The sequence below is a fragment of the Venustampulla echinocandica genome (genome assembly GCF_003357145.1).
Source record: "Venustampulla echinocandica strain BP 5553 chromosome Unknown scaffold_0, whole genome shotgun sequence".
In the NCBI taxonomy this organism is placed as follows: domain Eukaryota; kingdom Fungi; phylum Ascomycota; class Leotiomycetes; order Helotiales; family Pleuroascaceae; genus Venustampulla; species Venustampulla echinocandica.
Window position 1 is genome coordinate 7,026,955 of NW_022474205.1, and position 21,615 is coordinate 7,048,569.

Here is a 21,615-nt window from a genome sequence, read left to right on the forward strand (position 1 = left end):
CCTTGCTTACAAAATGGCACATAAAATCTAGCAGAAAGAAAGCCTATCGAGGTTGAATTAATGCCCATGGAGAACGAATACAAATCGGCCTAGAGGGGCCACGAACTGTTGCAACTATGCAAAAACAAAAGGAAACATTTAAGACGATAGTTAAAGTATTACATAGACTTACATAACAAAATAAACACCCTGTTATATAATGAATTGATGCAATAGCTAGCCACTTGTGTCTGTATACATAGCCTGGGAATAGCTTTCTATACTACCTACGCACGTTGCCATCTTGTTTTTTGGTTAGCTAAGCTTTAAGACATCGACAAAGCTGTTTCTTTGATTCGGTAATCACAGTATACTGATTTTTCTTAGTATAGCCGTCTGTTAAGTCGTAACTGCGCATTAATATTATTCGAGGTTCGCAAAGCACACCACAGCAAACTCTCACCCCACGATGACTTTCTCACATCCTGCAACATCGAAGAACTTGTCCATCGAGGCGGCTATCACGCTCATTTTTCCGTCATGAAAAACTTAAATTTAGATATATTCTTAGTATCGCTATCACAACGACCGGCTTCTCCATGCAACATACATGCACCGGCACCAAGAAGACAATATGATATCCTACACATGGAACTATAGTGCTACACGCACTTTCCACCACCGCCCCTTCCTCCAAAGTCCCAACTTCTTTGAAACATGTAAATCGTCCAACTCGTTAAGTAGACGTTATATTCATTATATGTGATAAATTCTTGACTATGAACGGCCGTCATCATCCTTCTCTAACTCATAAAATAGCATATAAACTTCTCGCTGCATGCCTAATACATCACTCGTCTTGCTCTCTTTGACTTTTTCGTCTGAGATTCGCCACCAGCGACTACTAGCGCGCTTGGCTTTACTCCCACCACGCAGTACATCGGCGACTGATGGTTTCGGAGCGGTTTCTTTAGCGTTATTAGTGTTGCTTTCGGAGCGATCTCTAGTACTTGTAGAGGAGGAGCGGTGGACTTTGGAGAGGGTTGATTTTGCGGAGCGGGCTAAAGAGCGGATACTGCTTGTTTCCGCGTCGTTGTTGGGAGAGGAGGTTGGGCCATTGGCTTTACTTGATTTGCCCGAGGACGTGGGAGGAGAATTTGAGATGGGCCGCCCGTTGATGTTAATGGTTGAGCTACTGGGTGACCCTACTCCGTTGAGAGGAGGGATGGAGGTGCCGGATACCGAGTCAGGAGAGCTCGACAGAAGTTCTGGCGTTGATATTGCCGGGCTGATATCTCCACTATAGTCATCTGGTTTGCGTAATGCGGTTATCTGAGGGGTTGATAGTAGCGAAGCATTCGGGGTTGGAGGCTTGGAGTACACGCCAGCGACGTGGAACGTATTCGGCGTGGAGAAGGGGGGTGACATATACTGCCGTCGGAATGACTCGTAGTGCCCTGAGTGATGACTGCCCTTATGACATACGACGCTGATAAGTCGGTACATCTTGCGGTCAAGCAGCCCTCCTAACCGTAACCGTTCGGGGAAAGAGACCTTGGCGGAATTTTTCATAGTGGAATTGATATCGAAAATAGACCGTGATAGATGGATGGCAAGAATTTTGGGGAATTTCGTGATCCGTACGTGCTTTGCTATTTTCCGCTTGGGAGCAAATTTTATATTTGGTAACTCGACATCGTTGAGCTCTTTTTCGGGATTCGTCTCTATGGCATCTTCTAGTTGACTTATAGCGTTTTCTATTTTCGTTTTATACTTCTCGGAATTCGATTTCGCGTACTCCTCCTTGAACATGGTCAGGGCATGAATGAGCCGGCACTTCTCGCATTTGAAATCTTCTATATATTCTGTTTTGAACATGCCGTCGAAGCATGAATTGAGTGTCGTTGAACTGACTTGCGGTACGCTTAGTGATAGCGTGCAGAATGTGGTTCCGGTGGGTTTGGGTTTAAATTTGCACGTCAAGCATTCAATTTGTTGTTCGGAGCCTCCTTCAAGAGGAAAGCCCTCCTCCGAGTTGTCCAGTAATCCGTTGGGGTGAGGTGATTCTGTGCCATCTCCAGCGCCGTTTGATATTGATTCCGTGTCCAATATTCTGCCACCATTAAGGAATCCATTATCGACTTCTATAGTCGGCTGGCTCGAGGAACCATCTGGAGGAGTGTTGTCTCGATCAAGGGTGGGGTTTTCGCCATTCAATGCCAGCTGGTTCGCACGTTCCCTTGCCCTCTGTCCTGCGTGGTACTCGTCGCATAACCGCTCCGCAACAATTTGCAGAAACTCCTGAGCGTCCTGTTGTTGGCGTGATATTCGTTGCCTAAAGGCTTGCTCCAGCACTGTAACGAACCCGGTCGCTGATATTGTCTTCCGGTATATTGGGCGCTCATTCAACGAATCCAAAATTTCTTTTAACCCATGTGTCACAGTCCCAGCTTGTAAGCCCTCTAGTTTCCATGCCGGAAGGCCTTTGCGCACTGGGTCGTCCACAACATGAGCGTATATCTGTGCGTCGTCCAATTTCCTTCTGTGTGTCTCCCTGATCAAATATATGCGCAAATCTCCCAAGCCTGCCAATGCTTGCAATACAGAATTTATGAAGCAATCATTGGCGGAATTCGATAAGCCAACTATCCCCCTCTTGCGCGAGCTGGCAGATGTTCCGGCAGAATCTCCGTCGATGAAGAAGGTAGGTTGGAAGACGTAGACCAGCGCTATTGCAGCGAGACCAGCCCCTGCGGCGTATGCGATGGTGACAGGCCTCTCTGGCATCGTTGGATTAAGCCAGGTTCTATGGCGGATTGCAGATGGACTATCTGGCAGAAACTTTCCATGCCAGATGATCTTCAAAGTGGAGGCTAGGTTTTGTGGAGTCGTAGGGTGGTTGCGACTTGACTGAATTTGCAAGTATTGCGACTGGGATTCGTAAGCCGGACTTTGGACTTGTGAAGCACTTGCGATTGCTCTTGAATGCCCAAAAAAGAAAAAAATACTGTTTGTCAATTTTATGTACAATCGAAGAATGCCGAAAATGCGTCACAACCTCCAGCAAACAAATAATCTCAACGATTCAGTGTTTGCCATCAGAGGTTCCATAATGACCATGGTGACCTAATCGGATGGATCGGGCCCCCCTGGTGGCCTCGGTCATATTGGGGTGTGTCTCCACTAAGGATGGCGTGAGCGCATCACAAAATTTCCACCTCGCTGCATCTCGAGCGTCTTGCATCGGGAGCTTGAAATTGGTCAAATCAATCGCAGAGTCGCAACCTCCACAATGGCATCGCCTCTGATAACGAGGTCTCCCCAATGCATCTCCTGTTTACGGCGCACAGTAGCCGGCCTAGGAGAGCGGCGTTTGTTCCCAGCTGGCCAGCAAATTAGAGGGAAAAAGTACGCTCCTAAAGGGACGAATAAGGTCAACGCTCTTCTTCTGAAAGATGTGAAGGGTTATGGCAAGAAGGGTAAGTCTCCCCTTGCACCAGATGGTTATCCTGTTGGGTAGATTCTAACTTTAATCCAAAGGAACTGTCATGTCGGTGGCCCCAGGCGTGATGCGAAATCAATGGTACCCAAGGAAACTGGCAGAATATGTAACGGATGCTAGACTGGCCGAGCTTGGGCTGAAGAAGGAAGATATAGTAGAACGAGGGAACATACAGACAGCTGAAGAAGCGGTGTCAAGCACGATGCAGGCTGAAGCTGATTCGGACGCCGGAACCACAGCCAACGATCCCCTGGCCACTCTGGATCCCATTCAAGAACCTGTGGAGCCCGTGGAGCCTGCTGCACCAGAACCTTTAACGGTCAGACTCGTGAACCCAAACTTACTGAATGAATGGTTGCTGAACTCTAATATAGCCCGAACAAGCCACGTCAATTTTGACGCGCCTCCTTGTCCCGACTGTCGAGTTTCATCGCACCCCAATCCCAACATCACACCTTGCCCCCAAGAAATTGTCACCGTCGCTCCCTGCTAATGCAGCCGTCTCAGGTTCTGGAAGAGGCGCGCAAATACCACAAAATGCTAGCATTTACGGTTCCGTTTCAACAGCCGATATTGCTGCGGATATCAACACCATACTCGCCGGAAATGAGGAGGGAGCCGGTATAATCCTGTCGCCTGAGGATATATCGTTCGTGAAAGAGGCAGAGGAAAAGGATCGTATCAAGCATTTGGGGACTTTTGAGATCGACATCAGGTTGAGGGGCGCCCCAAGTGCAATTCGAAGAACCATCAAGGTTAGCGCCCTAGCATAAACGGAGCATTTGAGGACATGTATCAAGAGCTAGCTGTGTAATACCACCAAATTTCTTCCCCATAGGAAGGCGAATGTGATTTCCAAGACGTGCTGGTTCTTGCAGATAGGTAAGTGCCAAGATACGAGGTATAGCTAACTGCAACTCTGCCTCCAAGCGTACGAGTTAGGTCAATTCAAACGGGATTCAATTCACAGGCCATCCTCTCTCACAAGTTGATCGATGCGATAAGGAGAGGCTTCGGCAGAAGTTTAATGATTTGGACTATAGTCTGTCCAGCCAACTCTTAAGAATTTCAGCGTTCATTTAGGATTCCGGGCAAGTATAGTCTTTCCAAGGTTGCCAAGTCAGGAATTCCAGTTCTCTTGAATGATTCAAGATATCCTTCTTTCGATTCAGTTCTATTGCATTCGAATGTGGCAATCATCTTGGCGGGAGTGCCACGCATCTGCCCAGCTTGGCAGCTCCTCGCCGTGTTCATTACTGTCATACATTTCTTCCAATTTTCCCTCAACATGTGGTGGGACGCCTTGTGTAGGTGTCACGCTCTTTGATTGGCAGGCGCCGAGAGAAGGTGTGGCTTGATCAGCTTCTGCTGTTGCAGGGCCAACTGCTAAGTGGCAGCTATTCGATTGTGTCTAAGCCGAAGGACGGCCGGCTTGCGGTATATAATAATAATGCCTCAGCTGGCAGCGGCTGGATGGCCACTATATCGTGGGGAAGAGCGCCTAGGTAGCCAACGGGATTGGGGCAGTACCGTTACCACCACCAGGCGGCCACCAGCGCGAGCTACATTATGATTGTGATAACGTCAGGCAGTACTGTAAAACAGACTTCTGGACCCAGAATAGCAACGAGAATGACTTCCGGCCCCTTGGGCAAGCTCCGGTTCTCGCCTTCTGGCCGGCGAACCATCGGCAGCTTGCAGTTAGCGGCGGTGGGAAAGCAAAAGAAGCGAGGGGAATGCCCCCGATCCACCCATGACGCGAGCAGCCAGCCAGCCCCCCCCCACCCGAGTTACATCTACATATCTACCCCACCAAGAAACTAAATCGAAAGACTTCTTCCTCTGCTTGCTCCCAGCTACACCTACACCTTTGCTCCTACATCCCCAGAACCCCTTGGATATTCCAATTCACTGGTAAGTTGTCTCTAGTAAAGTCTCGCTCCAGATGGCCGTGTATGGCTCTTCTTATCGCGCTCCCGCACTCCGGAGCATCCCCTCGATTATGCGGTAGCGGGGAACGAAACGAATACCGATCAGGCCTCAACAGCACCCTTTCTGTAGCGCAGAGAAGAGGACATTCCCTACTTAACGTACTCGTATCTTTCGACACCTAGCTAACAGCATCCGATCTTCCCAGAACTTTTTCAATTCCAACCCCAACACAACCAGCTTGCAAAGATGGGTGCCCTCGATGTCCTGAGCCGCAAGAGCGGTGTTATCGTTGGCGATGACGTCCTGAAGCTCTTCAACTATGCCCAGGAGCACAAGTTTGCCATCCCCGCTATCGTGAGTCATATAAACCCTCGTACCGATCTATAGAATCCGTCTAAAACCGCTCCAGAACGTCACCTCCTCCTCCACCGTCGTCGCTGCGCTTGAGGCTGCTCGCGATGCGAAGGCCCCTATCATCCTTCAAATGTCCCAGGGTGGCGCTGCCTACTTCGCAGGAAAGGTATGTAAACATGGCTCGATCTATTCGATAAACGATCCCATTCTGACTGTGAGCAAATTAGGGTGTTGCCAATGGTAACCAGGAGGCCTCAATTGCTGGTGGTATCGCAGGTGCCCAATACATCCGTGCTATTGCCCCTGCCTACAACATTCCAGTCATCCTGCACACCGATCACTGCGCCAAGAAGCTTCTCCCATGGTTGGATGGTCTTCTGGACGCTGATGAGAAATACTTCAAGGAGCATGGCGAGCCCCTCTTCTCCAGCCATATGATTGATTTGAGCGAGGAGGAGGTTGACTACAACATCAAGGTTACTGCTCAGTACCTGAAGCGTGCTGCGCCAATGAAGCAGTGGCTCGAGATGGTAGGTCTCGGATTCAAAAATATGGAATACACAGTCCGCTAACGCTCGTTTCTAGGAAATCGGCATTACTGGCGGTGAGGAGGACGGTGTCAACAACGAGGATGTCGACAACAACTCCCTCTACACTCAACCCGAGGATATCCTTGCCATCTACAAGGCTCTCCAGCCAATCTCACCATACTTCTCCATTGCCGCTGGCTTTGGTAACGTCCACGGCGTTTACAAGCCCGGCAATGTCAAGCTCCACCCGGAACTTCTCGGCAAGCACCAGAAGCACGTGAAGGATGCCATCGGAGCCAAGGAGGACAAGCCGGTCTTCTTGGTCTTCCACGGAGGATCTGGATCTTCAAAGCAGGAGTTCATCGATGCTATCGGATACGGAGTTGTCAAGGTTAACCTCGACACTGATCTGCAGTACGCCTATCTCACCGGCATCCGGGACTACGTCCTCAACAAGAAGGACTACCTGCTGAAGCAAGTCGGCAACCCTGATGGCGATGATAAGCCAAACAAGAAGTACTTCGATCCTCGCGTCTGGGTCCGGGAAGGAGAGAAAACCATGTCGCAGCGTGTTGCTGAAGGTCTGAAGGATTTCAACACCGCTGGCCAACTTTAGATTGTCTTAGCATGTGACCCATGATTGAGAGGCGAATTTGATAGTTATGGCCTGTAAAACAATTTATGAGGTACGAAGCCAACGCCTGCCATTTCTGCCAGTTCTACTGGAGTGATTTGCGTGATTAATTGCTACCAACCTACGGCCCTTCTCTTACTTCAAGCGCTAAAATAATACCTTGAACCATTCTGTTTGGAATCTAGAAATATAGACTTAGCTATGCAGATTATAATGAAACCCTCCGCAATTGTTGCTGGCTATGAGTCGACTTTGCCCGTCACTAGGGCCCCCCCTGTCCCCATTGGAAGCATAACAACCCCAACCGGCGAAAAGCTAGAAAGGGAATTTTTTAAATTCATGTTCAGACAGCTCTAGACATAATATTTGCAAATTAAAGCTTGGTTGTTGCAGTTAATAAAAACTCACGTGCAGGTGCTATCGCTTGGGCACTACATGCCAGGGTCCGGTTGGCCCAGGGATTGAGTAACTGGAATCTCGAGTAACCAACACAGCCTCCCCCGGATGACGTTTTGGCTACTCTAAGCGCATGCGATTCATCCCTCTTCTCGAGCACCGTGGGGCAACAAGTAGTCCCCTCTCCCACGAAGACTGATCCTCACCATCTTATCCTACACTCATTACCTCGATTTCTATGCACATACTCTGATAAGAGCCACTCACTCTGTTGATAATTGATAACACCAATCCCAACGCGACCGCCCCCCATTTCTGCAAATCCACCACGAAACCATGTCCTCCAGCGAGAAAGAAGGCGGTGGAGTCTCTGCGCAGAATAAAGGATCCTGGACTGCGTTCTTGAAATCTATCGCGTCGTTCAATGGGGATCTCGCATCATTGACTGCTCCCCCTTTCATCCTGTCATCGACATCGCTTGTCGAATTCTCGTCGTACTGGGCGGAACATCCCTCGATCTTTGTCGCACCGGCTGCTGAGAAAGACCCCCAGAAGCGCGCATTGCTGGTATTGAAGTGGTTCTTGAGCACGCTGAAGCAGCAGTATGCAAGCCGCAGCGACAAGTATGGTAATGAGAAGAAACCACTGAACCCGTTCTTGGGGGAGCTTTTCCTGGGTAAATGGGTTGACGACGCCGGCACGACTGAGTTGGTCTCCGAGCAAGTGAGGTGCGTATATTCAAGCCATCTGCAGGACATCCTCTGTAACTAACAATTACCTCAGTCACCACCCACCAGTTACTGCCTACCATATTTCGAACGACAAGCACGGCGTATCGCTGCAAGGCTACAATGCCCAAAAGGCATCATTTGCCCGCACGATCTATGTGAAACAAATTGGGCACGCTGTGTATTCTATACCCGCCTTCAACGAGACCTACCTCATCACGCTTCCAAACCTGCACATCGAAGGTCTAATTTTTGGCTCTCCATTTGTTGAGCTCAACGATAAGACATACATTACCAGCAGCTCAGGATATACAGCCAAGATTGACTACAGCGGTAAGGGGTGGTTATCGGGAAAGAAGAACAGTTTCACAGCCACTCTATACCCCACTGACAAGGAGAAAGAGATACTCTACACAATCAGTGGGCAGTGGAACAAGTCATTTGATATCACAGAAGGTGGCAAGAAGGGTGGCGTTATAGGGAGTTATGATGCTGAGACGCCCACCACGGCTCTAATAATTGCGCCACTCGAAGAGCAAGGTCCTCTAGAATCACGGAAAGCATGGGCCAAGGTTGCTGCTGGGATTGCTATAGGCGATATGGATGTCACTGGGGTTGAAAAGTCTAAGATCGAGGTTGCGCAGCGTGAATTGAGGCAGAAGGAGAGAGATGAAGGGAGGACGTGGGAGCGAAGATATTTCTCCTTGGTTGAGAACGACGAGGTCTTGGAAAAGCTGGCGCCTTCCATCCCGGGATTTCTTGCAGAGCCTGACAAGACCGGCGGAGTCTGGAGATTCGATGAGAAGAAGGCGAGCGCGATAGCAGAGAAAAAGAAAGCTGGCGCGAGTTGAGTAAATCTGAGAAATAAAAAGTCAAGTAAGGGGTCGAGTCGTATATGTATAGATGAGATTTGGGTGACGAAGAACAAGTCTTTTGAATAAGGATTAATTTCTTTTCAATTACTGTACTACGTACCACCGCTGGGTTATTTGTTCCACATAGAATGAATCAGCAAGTAAATCGATATACTTAAGCCCAAAATATTTCATTGCGAATGAAGCATTGTTGTTTTTTTTGTTCTCTTGGTCAAGTAACCTTGATTTGGATACATAAGCGGGCTTTGACGGGCTAGAAAACGCGACCTCGCATCGAGGCATCTCTATCTCCGACAATACATATGGTGTACCTACAACTCTAAATCGCCAATACATCACATTGCCACAACAATAACACCAAATCTTTGAGATTCGTTGTTTTCAATGAAATTCCATATCCTCCGGGCGTATTCCTAAATTTCTAAGCTCTCAAACCCCGACGATGAGAACCCTTCACTTAGAGCCATAACAAGCGCGACCATGGCTCACTTAGAGCGCGATGAAGCGCGCAATAACCACGACATCGACTCCGACCCTCCTTCTGATGGGAATCGCAAGCCCAGCAAATTTGCTTTGAAAGATCCCGCGTCGCGGCCGCCACTTTTTGTGGGCATGAAGCAACGGCAATATGGTGGGGGTCGCAGTGACGGTTCCGGCGCTTCAGGCATTCGAACATCCGAAGAAGTAATACGGGATCATAGGAGACAGAAGGAGGAGCGGAAGCAGCGAGCAGCTCTTCAGATTGGCCTGACAGAAGCTTACAGGAGAACGGATGAAAATGGTGGATTTATACCCAAGACAAGCACGTCTACAGTCGCGACGACGGATAATATGCGGGATATTGAGAGGAGTCCCAAGAGTCCGGAACGGGCGGCCGAGAGTCGCATTCCTAGATCGAGCGTATATTCTCCGCGTGGGAGGGCCAATGCTGAGAATCGAATATCATCTAGTCCCCCGAGGGCTAATGCGTATTCGAGACCACGATGGGAGAACAGAGATACCCCCGCCCCGGCGGATAGTGAGAGTGATTCTACAGGACCTAGGGAAGGGAGTCCAAGTCCCGCCCCTGGAATAAGGAACCGGAGGAGTAGAGAAGGAAGTGGCAGTCCTGCTGAGGGCCAGGGTATTTCGAACGAGCGGAGAACCTCAGCTCAGCTAGATCGAGACCATCCTTCAAGAACGATTGCCAATACGAACCCATTGTTTGTAAAAAACAAAACCCAGGAGACCACGTCGATTTTTGCGGCGCGAAGAGGGGTTGGCCCCAAAGTCGCAGAAACTACGAAGACGCTGGAGAAGAAAACGAGCATGAGCAGTCTTGACGATGCGCCTGAGCACGCAGCAAGGGAAACCGGTACTAGAGTCGCGGAGACGACGAGGACACTTGCGCGGAGGACAAGTACAAGCAGTTTTGAGGATACCCCAGAGCCTCCTATCAGGGTACCAAGAGCATGGGGCACAAGAGCAAAGAATACCTCTGGCGCTAAATGGATGGCCAAAATTTTGTCACCAGATCCGTCCATGGACATGAAAGATCTTCAGCTTGGTACAGGAGGATACCAATCCCAAACCCCCGACGCCCCTCTACCAACTATTGAAGATATTTCCTCGCTCCAGGAACCCACGCCACCGTCGTCTCGCCCAACTTCGGCACAGCCAAAAACTGGATCCCCAGAAAAGAGCAAATTGTGGGATGCTGACCTAGATTTTACGGCACACTCACTACAAATATCTACGAGTCCCCAGCTTCGAGTGAGGAACACTAAGCTGGACGAGATTCGCAATCGGGAAATACAGAGCTTAACAGCGCGAGCTCTAGCTTCTAACCGATTGGAAGAGATTAGAGAACGTAACTCCGAGGAGAGATCGATTCTCTCTGATACTTCCCGAATAAACGACGGAGAATCAGCTCCAGCCCCCAATCCGGGAGAGAACGAGGGAGCAGCAGGGGATTTCCATGAAAGGACTATTATTGAGGAAGAGGGCTATCCGATCCGCGGAACTCCCGTCACTGTATTCCCCAGTGGTTCGTATCGCCCTAGGAGTGGCAGTCGATCAGGAAGCAATGCGTCACTTCAGCGAGAAGATTCCCTCGACACCTTGAGAGCGTTATCGAGAGTACTCAGCGTCAGTCCTGCTCCGCCAGGTGCCGAGGAAGTCGAAAGAGCGAGTAGAAGTGATAAAAGATCTGCAAACCTGCACAGCGAAGATCTAAGGGAGAAGCAAATGGCGAAAGATGAATTCGAGGTAGAAAGGCCTTCTGACAAGCTGAAGGCAAAAGTCAGCGACGCATCAACAAAACCTTTATCAGAGACCAGATCGGGGAGGCCATTGGAAAGGAACTTGTCTGCTGGAAGATTATCAGATAGGGACGCTGTGAAAGCGAAAAGAAAATCGGTAGAAATTGCGGCAGAAAATCCTGGGCTTGATATAGACGTGGATATCAAGCGTCGGAGCAGAACAAATAGCCCTCCAAAATCTGACGCCGATCCTGAAGAACGGATCACGGCCGAGGCGATGCTTTTCGAACTTCAAGACAACAAATCCGAGAGAAACTCTATTCGCGCAGTATCCCCATCGCCTCCATCCTCAGATGATGGGAAGCTCGATGAGACACCAAGACCGAAGAAGGCAGACCCTCTATCCCGCCCCACGCCTAGGGTGACGGGTGCATACATTGAGACACCACTACCTACTGTGCGAAAAGTAAGGCACGTGCGTTCGAGCTCCCTTAGCAGCTCTCCTCTCGAAGAAGTCGACACTTCCGATTTTGCAACTCAGCCCTCAGAGTATAGACGCTCTCAAAGTACGTCTGGCATCTCTGATCCTTCAGATAAGGGCCGGGCTGGTCCAGCGGGAAGTGCATCATCGCGACAACACACTTCAAAGCCACCTCCGGCCGCAGTACCGGGGCCTAGACGACGTCTGATGAATTCCGCAAAGCCAACTACCGCTGCACAAGATCTTCGACGCCTCAAACAAGAAGGGAATTATGAAGATTCTACATTTGAAGATTTAGGGGCTGTGATCGATGCAGGGACTAAAGCCGCGCAAGCTTCACAGGCCAATGCAAACGCCCTTGGTACCCTGCCTGATCTGGACTACGACGAGAGAGGCCGTCCCTTGTCGGATAGTGAAAGGCAAAGAAGACTCCAAAGCTTAACCCTGGATAAAATGAACCAGCATTTAAGGAACACATCCTCTAGCATCCGGGACGCTAGACAGGGTATAGAACGCCTCGAACACCAGGTCTCTTCGACAACTTGGGAGATGTCCCGGGAGAAGGATGATAAACTCTATCTCAAGATTCCGATCCCCAGACTATGGGTCCGCAATCCCCCATCTAAAAGCCCCAACCAGCCAAAAGGCAAACGAAACTGGAAGCTCACGTGGTTCGGGTTTATCGTCCTTCTCTTCACTGGTTGGTATGTTGCTGAATCAGTAACGTGTAACATATACTGCCACCCCAAATATTCAACCCACAACAACTGGCACCCCTCCGATCCCTTCTTCCCATGGGCCATCCCAACCAAACTCGACGCCTGGACCGGCGAAATATTCAGTCAGACTGCACACAAAGCATTCAAGGGGATAGAAGACTTCCTCGGCCCGCCACAACCAAAGAGGAAAAAGTATAACATGCCACTAGGCGCTTCGGATTGGTGGCTGGGCAGAGACGGGCCTATTGAGATTATGGCAGATCCGGCAAGCGACGACCCGGGCTTTTTCAGCGATGAGATTTTGTAATTTATGATACCCTATTACGTACCTAGGTAGGTAGATAACGATGGCTTATGATTAATAGTATGGCGTTTTATTTGGGAACTGGGGTTTCGGTCTGGGTTAAGCTAGGTGGGAGCGGTGCTCTGTATTTAAGAAACACTACCTAGGTGTATCGACGGCATTTGAAAAATGTATTAAAAATTAATCAACTCTTGACTGATTCCATCGAATACGAGATGATTTGACTTGATGCATGTTGCTCCTTTACTCGGCGCTTAATCTGTCTTTACCTGTGTCGTGGATATGCTGCCGTGACATGTTGGGGATACGAGCAGTAGAACTTTGTTGGCTACGGTTTCAAGTAGTTGGCAAGGAGCTGAGAGAGGAGGGGATAGTCCTTCGAAAAGAGGGAACCCTAGGGAAGCTCCGAGGGAGAGAGGGGGGGCCAGGGGACAAAATAATTGTACAAACTCAACACCAAGAAAAGCTCCAGAGATGAGATACGTTTATAAGAGCTGTAACCACACAAGTTCGGTCACGAAAATCACCATGTAGCAGTGTAAACGAGTTCTCTCCACACACTTCATACTGATCACAGGGGTAGGTTCCCGTGCGAGCAGCCAGCAAGCCCTCGCTCTCAAAACTAAATAAGCTAAGCCTTTAATACACAAGTTCCCATCTCCCAACCCAGCTCAGCCGCCAAATTTCAATTTCAATTTCCATTTCCATTTCAATTCAAATTGCACTCTTTGCGTCCCCCAGTTGGTATCCATTTCTGATTGACCTGGTTCCATGGCAAGCTAAGTAAAGGACGTGGACCGAAAAACGAATACAGACAGAAACCCCGGTCCCCTCCAAATTCGCGCTTCAATTATTACATGGCAATTTTTTTGGGGGAAACACATCATGCATGCACACGGCATGGCTCAGGCCTTGACCGAGATGAGACGAGTAGAGAGCGGAGAACGAAAAGCATAAAACCTAATTGAAAACAAGAGTTAGGGTGCAGAGTAGCAACGAAATAACCCAGCATAACTACATAAAACAAATTACGGACTGAGCGGCGCAAGACCAACCAGCCCGCAAACGCGCGCGCAATCCATTATGTGATGAACGACCAGACCAGAGCAGACCAAATCCATGACCATGATTTTCAAATTTTGATCCGTTCCCCAAATTGCACGCAAGATGAATTGAGCTGTGAGGTAAAGCAGAAACAGTCGTTGGAGTATGTGGTAGTAACACAGTTTTGGTATGAATTTTCCATCTTCCGAAGGAACGGTAATCTACCAAGGACGTGCGGCTGCTTCACGAGGCCAATTAATGTCCGTAGTTACCGCCCCATCCACCACGTTGTTGGCTATTGCCATAATAATTGCCTCCGAAAGCTTGGTAGCCGCCGTATTGGCTGTTCTGGTGGCCTTGGCTTCCAGCTTGATGACCACCTGCTCCTCCTAGGCCGGCATATTGGCTGCCAGCCTGACTACCATGCAAGCCATGTCCATGCTGGAGGTGGGCTGGATAGCCTCCATAGCCAGGCTGTTGAGATTGGGGAGGAGGAAGCACCGATCCTGGAGTTGTGTTGGTTGCAGATCCGGGTCGGTTAGCTTGAGACAACGACGGGCTGGGTCCATTCGCAGTCTTGGAGTCACCAAAGGGCTTCAAGTCATCAGTCGCAGCTTGTTGGCTGCTCTGGTTGGCGGTGTAATGCTGTTGGGTTTGACCTTGATATGATGATCCCCGGCCGAATGCATCATGTGCAGCACCACTAAAAGCACCGCTACCTCCGAGGCCTTGAGGCGTCTGAGATGACTGGCCTGACACAGCACGGCCATACTCTCCCAATCCACCACCCAAGGCACTATCACGACCATGGAGGGAGGATGCCCCAAAACCACCAGCGGCAGGGGACGAGGCGTGTTCATAAGGAGCCCCTGGAGACATTGCATAACCCTGATATGGTTGGTGAAGCCCTCCCTTTGCGCCATATGGCCCGCCAGGGTAATTTCCAGCGCCATATTGCTGGTACTGGTTCATGTATGCGGAATAGTAAGGGCTGCTGTAGTACGGATGCCCATACGGGTAAGTGGCACCTTGTGGCTGCTGCGGATGGGTGGGTTGTGGCTGTCCAGCTTGGTTGGCGCCGGGTTGGGCTTGAGCAGTAGGGTTGGGGGTGGTGTGACCACTTGTTTGGCCCTCCCCTGCCGTAGCATACCGCGACTGACCCGGCTGAGCAGTGCTTTGTGGGAATTGGGATGATTCGGTCGCCTGAGGTCCGTTAAACCCACTGTAAGATCGCTGCTGAGACGAAGGCGCATCTTGCTGGCCTTGGGCACCTTGCTGCAGACCATATTGTTGGTTATAAAAGTTGTTGAAAGCAGTGCGCTGTTGAGGATCCGCTGTATAATAGTTCGATAACTCGTTGGGTGCGGAGGAGAAACCCCCCGATTGTTGATGAGGCTGGGATTGGGCCCCTTGGTTGGGATAGGCTTCGAACGAGCTTTGAGCTGATGGGGCTTGCTGGCTGAAAGCATCGTAGGATTTTTGAGGCAATGATGTTTGTTCCTGAGCGCCGGCTTGTCCATATCGGCCGTATTGGTTGAATGCTGCGTTGCTTTGAGGACCTTGTTGGGCTGTGCCTATTAAAAACGTTAGTTTACACGTTTGGCTGACGCTCTTGCGATAAGTACGTACTCTGAGCACCGGGTAGTTGCTGTGGGCTTGGGAGACCTGGGGCACCTTCCACAACGTCAGCTTTTGAATACATAGAGAATAGTGAGGAATCCTTACCGGTCGGTTGTGTCGCAGCTGGTAAACCAGCAGACTGCTTTGGTGTTGGGAAGCCTTCCGGAGCCGCTGCAGGTTGCTGGGCTGCAGGTGCGGGTGGGAGTGAGGCTCGGGGGGCGACTGGTGAGTGTTGCGGAGGTTGACCACGAGTCTCTGGCTCCTCGCGATCCCCATCAACATCCTCGTCTCCGGCTCCATTCAAATTGAAAGCACCAAATTGAACCGCTGCCCGGTCAACCTCCCGGTTTCCTGGCATACGAACCGCCTCCTCTTGATCGAGTACCCGCCGAGTATAACTTGGGGCGCGTCCACCGGATCCTGTCGCCTTCAAAGCAGAAGCTTGAAAGCCGCTAGTTGGAGGCCGAATTGCTTGTGGTGGTCCTTGCTGTAATGCCGCGTAGGTTGTGGAGCTGGTGGCAGGATTTCTAGCGTCCCAAGAGCTAGCCGTAGTACTCGCAGCGGTATCGGTTGGGGCATCACCGGAGGCATCAGGGAGTTGGTCGAGGTTGTCCTCGGTTAGTTGGTCTTTTGAAGGTGTGACAGTTGTTGATTCGAGTTCTGCAGCGACAGTGGTTGGGACAGGGGTTTCTTCGACAGGTTCAACGGGAGCAGGCTCTGAGACTGGAGGTTCGGGTTCTTTAGTAGGAGGTTCGGTAGGTTCTTCTGGCTTCACAGGCTCTACAGGTCTAGAAACATGGTTAGCAGCTTCGTGGGATTAGATCGTGGCAATACATACTTCTCAGCTGGTTCTGGGGCCTTCTTCAGAGCCGGTTTAGGTTGAAGAATGCTGGCCCAGCTCTTCTTGAGGCCATCCGGTATAATGCTGGAAGCAGCAGCAGCAGTTGCAGATGCAAGTCCAGAGCCGTGGGTGTCCTCGGAAGTCTTCTCGGCAGGTTTAGCGGTATCCCAGGCCGGGGCATCAGTCGCGGTCGCACCCCATGCATTTGACTCGGTTGTAGGGGTTGATACTTCGGTATTTTCCTTGCGTGTTCCATTTGTGTGTGCGACCGAAGCTCCACGGCCTTTTCCACCTCTGCCTCGATCTGCGCCGCGACCACGGCCTCCTCTGCCACTGTCAAAGCCAGCTCGGCCGCCGCGTGAGACCCGGGGTTGATTGGTCGAATCGCCAAATGCTGTAGCAGTAGCATCCTTCACCTTTGATCTAGATCGATCTTTCTTGCTCTTCGAAACCTCGCCCCATTGCGAGATGGTGCCTAGATCGCGAGGTCAGTAACTGGCAGTGGACTGATAGCAAACCCCATCTTCCGCTTCGGTGCTCGTAAATAAAATCCAGTCCAGGTACGGAGAGAGACATACCATCTGTTATGCGACCAACCGTGGCTTCGAGATCGCCGTCAGTCTCCTGCAGAGCAAACACGATATCTTCATCCGTCCAGTCGGGGAACATCTCCTTGATGGTATTGACCTTGCTGCCATACTGCCTCTTCAGTTGGCCTACTTCTCCGCTGTCTTCAATTGATGCAGTTGCTGTCTGGCCAGCTTTATCGCCGTTGGTAGCGTGACCTCTGCTACCGCGTCCTCTGGATGAGAAGCCTCCCCGGCCGCCACGAGCTGGGCCTCTACCGCGCGGGGCGGCAGGTCGAGATTGTACCTCAGACATTAGGCTGTGAGGGTATGGTGATGTAAGTCAATGAGGGCAGAAAGAAGGAGGATGTGGCTGTGTCTGTATATGTAGATGTAGAGGGGGGGAGTGAGGTTGGTTTGGGTTGGAGAAGTGATTGTTTGATGTTGCGAAAGGAATGACGCCCTGAATAACCTTTTCGGTTCGCGTACAGTTAGTACGGAGTACGGAGTAGCCAGTGCAGACTCAGAGCGGTGGCGTCACGTGCTCGCGTCTCGTCTCTTCTTGTATACCTTGCCTAAGGTACTTCGTAGGAGGTAGGTATTTGCAAGGGAGAGAGGCAGGGTATTGGAGCAAAACAGTGATTGGCCTGAAAGGGTGTGAATGGATGTGAATGGGGGCGAATTTGTATTGTGGATGGAAGAGCTGTTTGCAGTCTCTACTTCGTATCAAAACAGCTGGATATATAAATTCGCCACCGCGGCGATCGTTCTGGGGCGAAGGCGACGGCGGTGGCGGCATCTTGGGTGTGGCTGGGATGCACGTGCTAGTGATTACTGATGTGCACGTGATATTGCTGTCTGAGGCTTCAATCCGTCTCGGATGACACCCTCGCGAGCGTGTCGAACGATGAGATTGAGAATACAAGGCACTGCACATTATCCCTCCCTTACTACGTACCATATTCCAAATCCCTCAAAGAAACGAAGTACAGCTTCATTGATCGGCGTTTATCCCATTCCCTTGGACAGTGCGCCGATGCTACTCTACGTGCGTGTTAGCATCCGATTGCGCGCACAACTTTGATCCCCTCAATCCTGCCTTGAGCAACTGCGGTGCTCCCCAGGACAAGATGTTTCGTTCCTCACAGGTCCTGCTATCGCAATCTATAGCAACGCTGCTACACCCTCGTGTACCATTAAGTGCCCCCGAAGCTCGCAAACTCTTCAATGTTCTTACGACCTCGTTCCGATCACATCTCGACGCAGAACATGGGCAGGCAGTGTCTGAGCCAGGCTCAGAGGCTGATTCGGCTGGGCCTGCAACCTCTAAATCTGCCATTCAAAAGCGCACCAGAGCACAACCTCTACACAGAAGGGACAACCATGTGGACCGACATTTACAGTCGATACTCTCGAATCCTCTGTTCAATTCTGGGCATATCCGACCCACAGGTGTTCCAAGCCCAATGGCCATGTTTGAGCGAGCAGTTGCACATGGCATGATGGATATTGACAAAGCGGCTTATTGTCTACGCCATGAGAAGGAATACATTATCTCATCAAACCCTGCGAAGTCAAGGGATGGGATGAAGCAGTCGGGGGCTGGACTGAAGGTATTGAGGTGGCTCGCATCAAGTGAAGCTATAGATCATGGTGGACATCATTTGTTGTTCAACCCACACTTTTCCACTATCTTCATGCAATTTTTGATCGCCGAAGGTTTGCGCGATGCTGCTTGGACGTTAACAACGAAGGCTTTGGAGCTCCTTACCGTGCCTCTTCCTTCGTCAAAAATCACCGAGAGACGAACGAAAATGAGAACGTTGTTGGATAACCTCATCCGGGCAGAAATTTCCTATGGAGACGTTAGCCTAGATTCAGCGTATCTCTGCGCAGAGAAAGCGTGGTCCTATATGGAGGGCATGCCTCTGGACTTGAGGACAAGACGACTATTACTTGTGCCAGCGCTGAATTCTCTCATCGGACAGACACGGGAATCCTATGGAATTCGTTTACCGCCAAGCGAAGAAAGATTTGAGTCTTTCCTCAGCCTCGTAACAATAGTACAAGGCGATCGGAGCTTTAGATTCGCTTCAGCGCACCTACATCTTCTCCATCCAAGTCGTCCCAGCGCAGAACTGGCATTGAGAACGCTCCGCCGTTGGCCCCGCATGGTTCTCCAATCTAACCCCATAATTAAAGCGCCATTGGTGCGAAGACAGGCGATAGGGCTGGGTCTTAATACTACCAAGTTCTTGCTCGACAACGATCGTTATAGCGAGGCTGATTGGGTTATGCAGTTTCTACGCAGCAACTTCTCAGAAGATTTAGGGGAACATCAACACCAAGCCTTGAATGACCAAGTAGCGGAGGCATCGTCGCTTGAAATGCTTAGTACCATCGCTCTTGCCTGAGTGGGGAAATGCCATCAGAAATCACGGCAGCAGGAAGCGTATTATTCGAGTATGTTTCAGAGGCAAAGATCAAGCTAGCAGGGTGCAGGTTGATAGTGCATGTTTCTCGGAGTTGGGGGTTCATTAGCTGGTGTCAAGGTTAAGGGCTAGGAGGAAATCAAATTGTGGTGGTATGGACATATCAAGACGCAACGGGATGGAAACAGTATATACATTGATGTGCAGCCATATATCGCTTCGAATAATAGGGGAAGAGTGTCACACCCTTTGAATTAGTCTTCGTCGTTGATTTGTGGTATCTGAAATCAAGCCTTGAACGTCAACATTGAGCCTAGGTGTTAAGAGTATAATAAGGGCGACCCCTCTCCTCGCCGTGCCTATCCGCCAAAAGACGTTTAGATCGCATTATTTAGGTATATATCTAGTGATAGCAGACCCAATCTCTTGCTGCCATGGTCTTGAGGAGTCTCGACTTGGACGAAGTATCATGCTCCCAATTGCAGGCTAATTAACCCTTGGATGATACACCCCTGTCTTCCCCGCAATCTGGACTTCAGCTTTGCGTTTTTGCTACTATGGGGTATCGAATAACGTAGCTAGGTACCTTTGGTACATAACCTCACCTCCCGGGAACCTCGTACGGGCTACGAAGTATACCTAGGGATTTATACTTCGGAGAGGAGCAGATTCCTTATGAGTAACAATAGGGCGGTCAACAGCCTAGTCTTGGTGCCAAAGACACTCAAATCAGGCAATTCAGCTCGGGCGGAGGCCTATGATGCAAATAAGCTTCAGTCCAGCCACTCAGTTCAACAATTCCGTTATCGTCGATCCTCCTCCTCCCAAACCGGGAATGACGGGGATGAGTCCTTACTCAGCCTCACGTGAATAGGTACTGCTGATCAGGTACCTTGCCTCTTCTCCACAAGCTCCCCGTTCCAACCTCCAACCTCCCCGTTCGCAACGTCAGCTCTCCCTCTCCCTCCCTCTCCCGAGTAGTGCCTTGCTCCCTTTTCTGTCGCAACGCATCAATTATATCAGCGCAAACCATATAACCAGCATATCTGAATCGTGGACATCAATTATATCCAGCGACCCCATTATCTCCATTAGCCGCAGATTGCCCTTGAGCTCCGCTTTCGTACGTCATCGAAATGTCTGACCAGGTCCAGGAAGTTCCAGCGGGCGACAAAGGTATGAAACAGCTCTATGTCGGTGGCATTGAGATTTGAGCGCATGATACGCCTATTTCCAGAAGCTGAGGTGTAATAATTAACTATATATCCTTTCTTTTCTCATTTTGGGCTTCGATTTCCTTAAATCCGAAGACCCCCAAACCATCCAAAGCCACCTGGCGACTCGTCTCAACGCAATCGCGCTGACATGATGCCTTAGTATCCTGGGTTGCAGATGGATCCGATCCCACTGGAACCGCGGCGGCCAACCCCGATGGACTCCCAGTCACAGTCGTCGCAGCGCAGGCAGGCGACGAGTCCACCAAAAAGTCTAGCGATGAGCCCAGCTCTGTAGCTCATACTGAGACTAATGGTAACGATGTTGCGAAGCCCGCCGACGACCCGAAGCCTTCTGTTCCTGAACCCGATAAAAAGAACGGCGTCGCCCCTTCGGAAGAGCAGCAGCCTCTCAATGAGAATAAAGAAGAGCATAAAGAAGAAGAACAGGAACAAGCGCCAAAGGACCCCGAAGTCGGAAAAGTCAAGGAGAAGGAGGATGAAATTACACCGGCGCAGGCCGATCAAGGGGAACCTCAAGCCGGCGAAAAGAGAAAGGCAGATGAGAAAGCTGATGCAAGTGAACCTACAGACGTCGCGAACGGCAACGAAGTGAAGAAACAGAAGGTCGAGGCCAATGGTGCTGCCGCCCCCACCAATGGGGAAAAGAAGAAACCGGGTCGACCAAAGGGCAGCGGAAGTGGCTCGGCTAAGAAGGACAAAAAGATACCGGCCGTGGGCAGAGCGCAGAGGAGGACTAGGAGTCAAGCAACTACTGAGAACTGATTTATGGTGGATGGGTGGAGCATGATTAATGATGGGTCATGATGGGGAAGGCTGATTGGTTAGGTTGGCGCGATTGGTAGGTAAGATAGGTAGGTATGGTAGGTAGGTAAGGGAATCGGTTATCTATATGAAATGGATAGGCGCTTGGGTAGGGTTTCCATGTTATGAAGGTGGTGGATTGCTTTTTTATGGGCGGGGGACAAAAATGGCGGGTTGTACATATTTCATCGCTGGGCGACACGCATTGGTAAAAAACGGGTACTTTATCAGTATTTCCCACTATGTGAATGCCTCTGCCAATGCCAACTTTCATTGATTTAGAGCCACGTAGAATCTGCGAGTACACCGGTACATTACCTTCAAAATGCACCCTGCCGGAGCTTTGACCTGAGATTGGCAATTGACGCTAGCATCTAGGAAGTCAAGGCACTTTTATGG

At 50.3% G+C, this 21,615-nt stretch overlaps 8 protein-coding genes across 8 annotated transcripts; 6 read left to right on the top strand and 2 right to left on the bottom strand.

Moving 5' to 3' along the window:
- Positions 1-756: 756 nt before the first annotated feature.
- Positions 757-2,766, bottom strand: BP5553_02201 (Cysteine proteinase; the record flags this gene model as incomplete). The annotated part of the gene is made up of 1 exon (XM_032010824.1): positions 757-2,766. The coding sequence occupies one exon, from the start codon at positions 2,764-2,766 to the stop codon at positions 757-759; it is 2,010 nt and encodes a 669-aa protein (XP_031874878.1).
- A 505-nt stretch (positions 2,767-3,271) lies between these two features.
- BP5553_02202 (uncharacterized protein) lies at positions 3,272-4,254 on the top strand (the record flags this gene model as incomplete). Its single annotated transcript, XM_032010825.1, has 3 exons — positions 3,272-3,458; positions 3,520-3,800; positions 3,856-4,254. 3 exons carry the CDS (start codon positions 3,272-3,274, stop codon positions 4,252-4,254), a joined length of 867 nt encoding a protein of 288 aa, XP_031874879.1.
- Positions 4,255-5,659: 1,405 nt separating this feature from the next.
- On the top strand, positions 5,660-6,913 carry BP5553_02203 (uncharacterized protein; the record flags this gene model as incomplete). Its single annotated transcript, XM_032010826.1, has 4 exons — positions 5,660-5,767; positions 5,823-5,933; positions 5,995-6,297; positions 6,353-6,913. The coding sequence occupies 4 exons, from the start codon at positions 5,660-5,662 to the stop codon at positions 6,911-6,913; spliced, it is 1,083 nt and encodes a 360-aa protein (XP_031874880.1).
- A 750-nt stretch (positions 6,914-7,663) lies between these two features.
- BP5553_02204 (putative KES1-involved in ergosterol biosynthesis) lies at positions 7,664-8,906 on the top strand (the record flags this gene model as incomplete). The annotated part of the gene is made up of 2 exons (XM_032010827.1): positions 7,664-8,055; positions 8,111-8,906. The coding sequence occupies 2 exons, from the start codon at positions 7,664-7,666 to the stop codon at positions 8,904-8,906; spliced, it is 1,188 nt and encodes a 395-aa protein (XP_031874881.1).
- A 504-nt stretch (positions 8,907-9,410) lies between these two features.
- On the top strand, positions 9,411-12,677 carry BP5553_02205 (uncharacterized protein; the record flags this gene model as incomplete). Its single annotated transcript, XM_032010828.1, has 1 exon — positions 9,411-12,677. The coding sequence occupies one exon, from the start codon at positions 9,411-9,413 to the stop codon at positions 12,675-12,677; it is 3,267 nt and encodes a 1,088-aa protein (XP_031874882.1).
- A 1,296-nt stretch (positions 12,678-13,973) lies between these two features.
- On the bottom strand, positions 13,974-17,061 carry BP5553_02206 (Rnapii degradation factor def1; the record flags this gene model as incomplete). The annotated part of the gene is made up of 4 exons (XM_032010829.1): positions 13,974-15,292; positions 15,348-16,126; positions 16,177-16,654; positions 16,758-17,061. 4 exons carry the CDS (start codon positions 17,059-17,061, stop codon positions 13,974-13,976), a joined length of 2,880 nt encoding a protein of 959 aa, XP_031874883.1.
- An 814-nt stretch (positions 17,062-17,875) lies between these two features.
- Positions 17,876-19,159, top strand: BP5553_02207 (uncharacterized protein; the record flags this gene model as incomplete). The annotated part of the gene is made up of 1 exon (XM_032010830.1): positions 17,876-19,159. One exon carries the CDS (start codon positions 17,876-17,878, stop codon positions 19,157-19,159), a length of 1,284 nt encoding a protein of 427 aa, XP_031874884.1.
- A 1,154-nt stretch (positions 19,160-20,313) lies between these two features.
- Positions 20,314-21,177, top strand: BP5553_02208 (uncharacterized protein; the record flags this gene model as incomplete). Its single annotated transcript, XM_032010831.1, has 2 exons — positions 20,314-20,353; positions 20,555-21,177. 2 exons carry the CDS (start codon positions 20,314-20,316, stop codon positions 21,175-21,177), a joined length of 663 nt encoding a protein of 220 aa, XP_031874885.1.
- Positions 21,178-21,615: the final 438 nt, after the last annotated feature.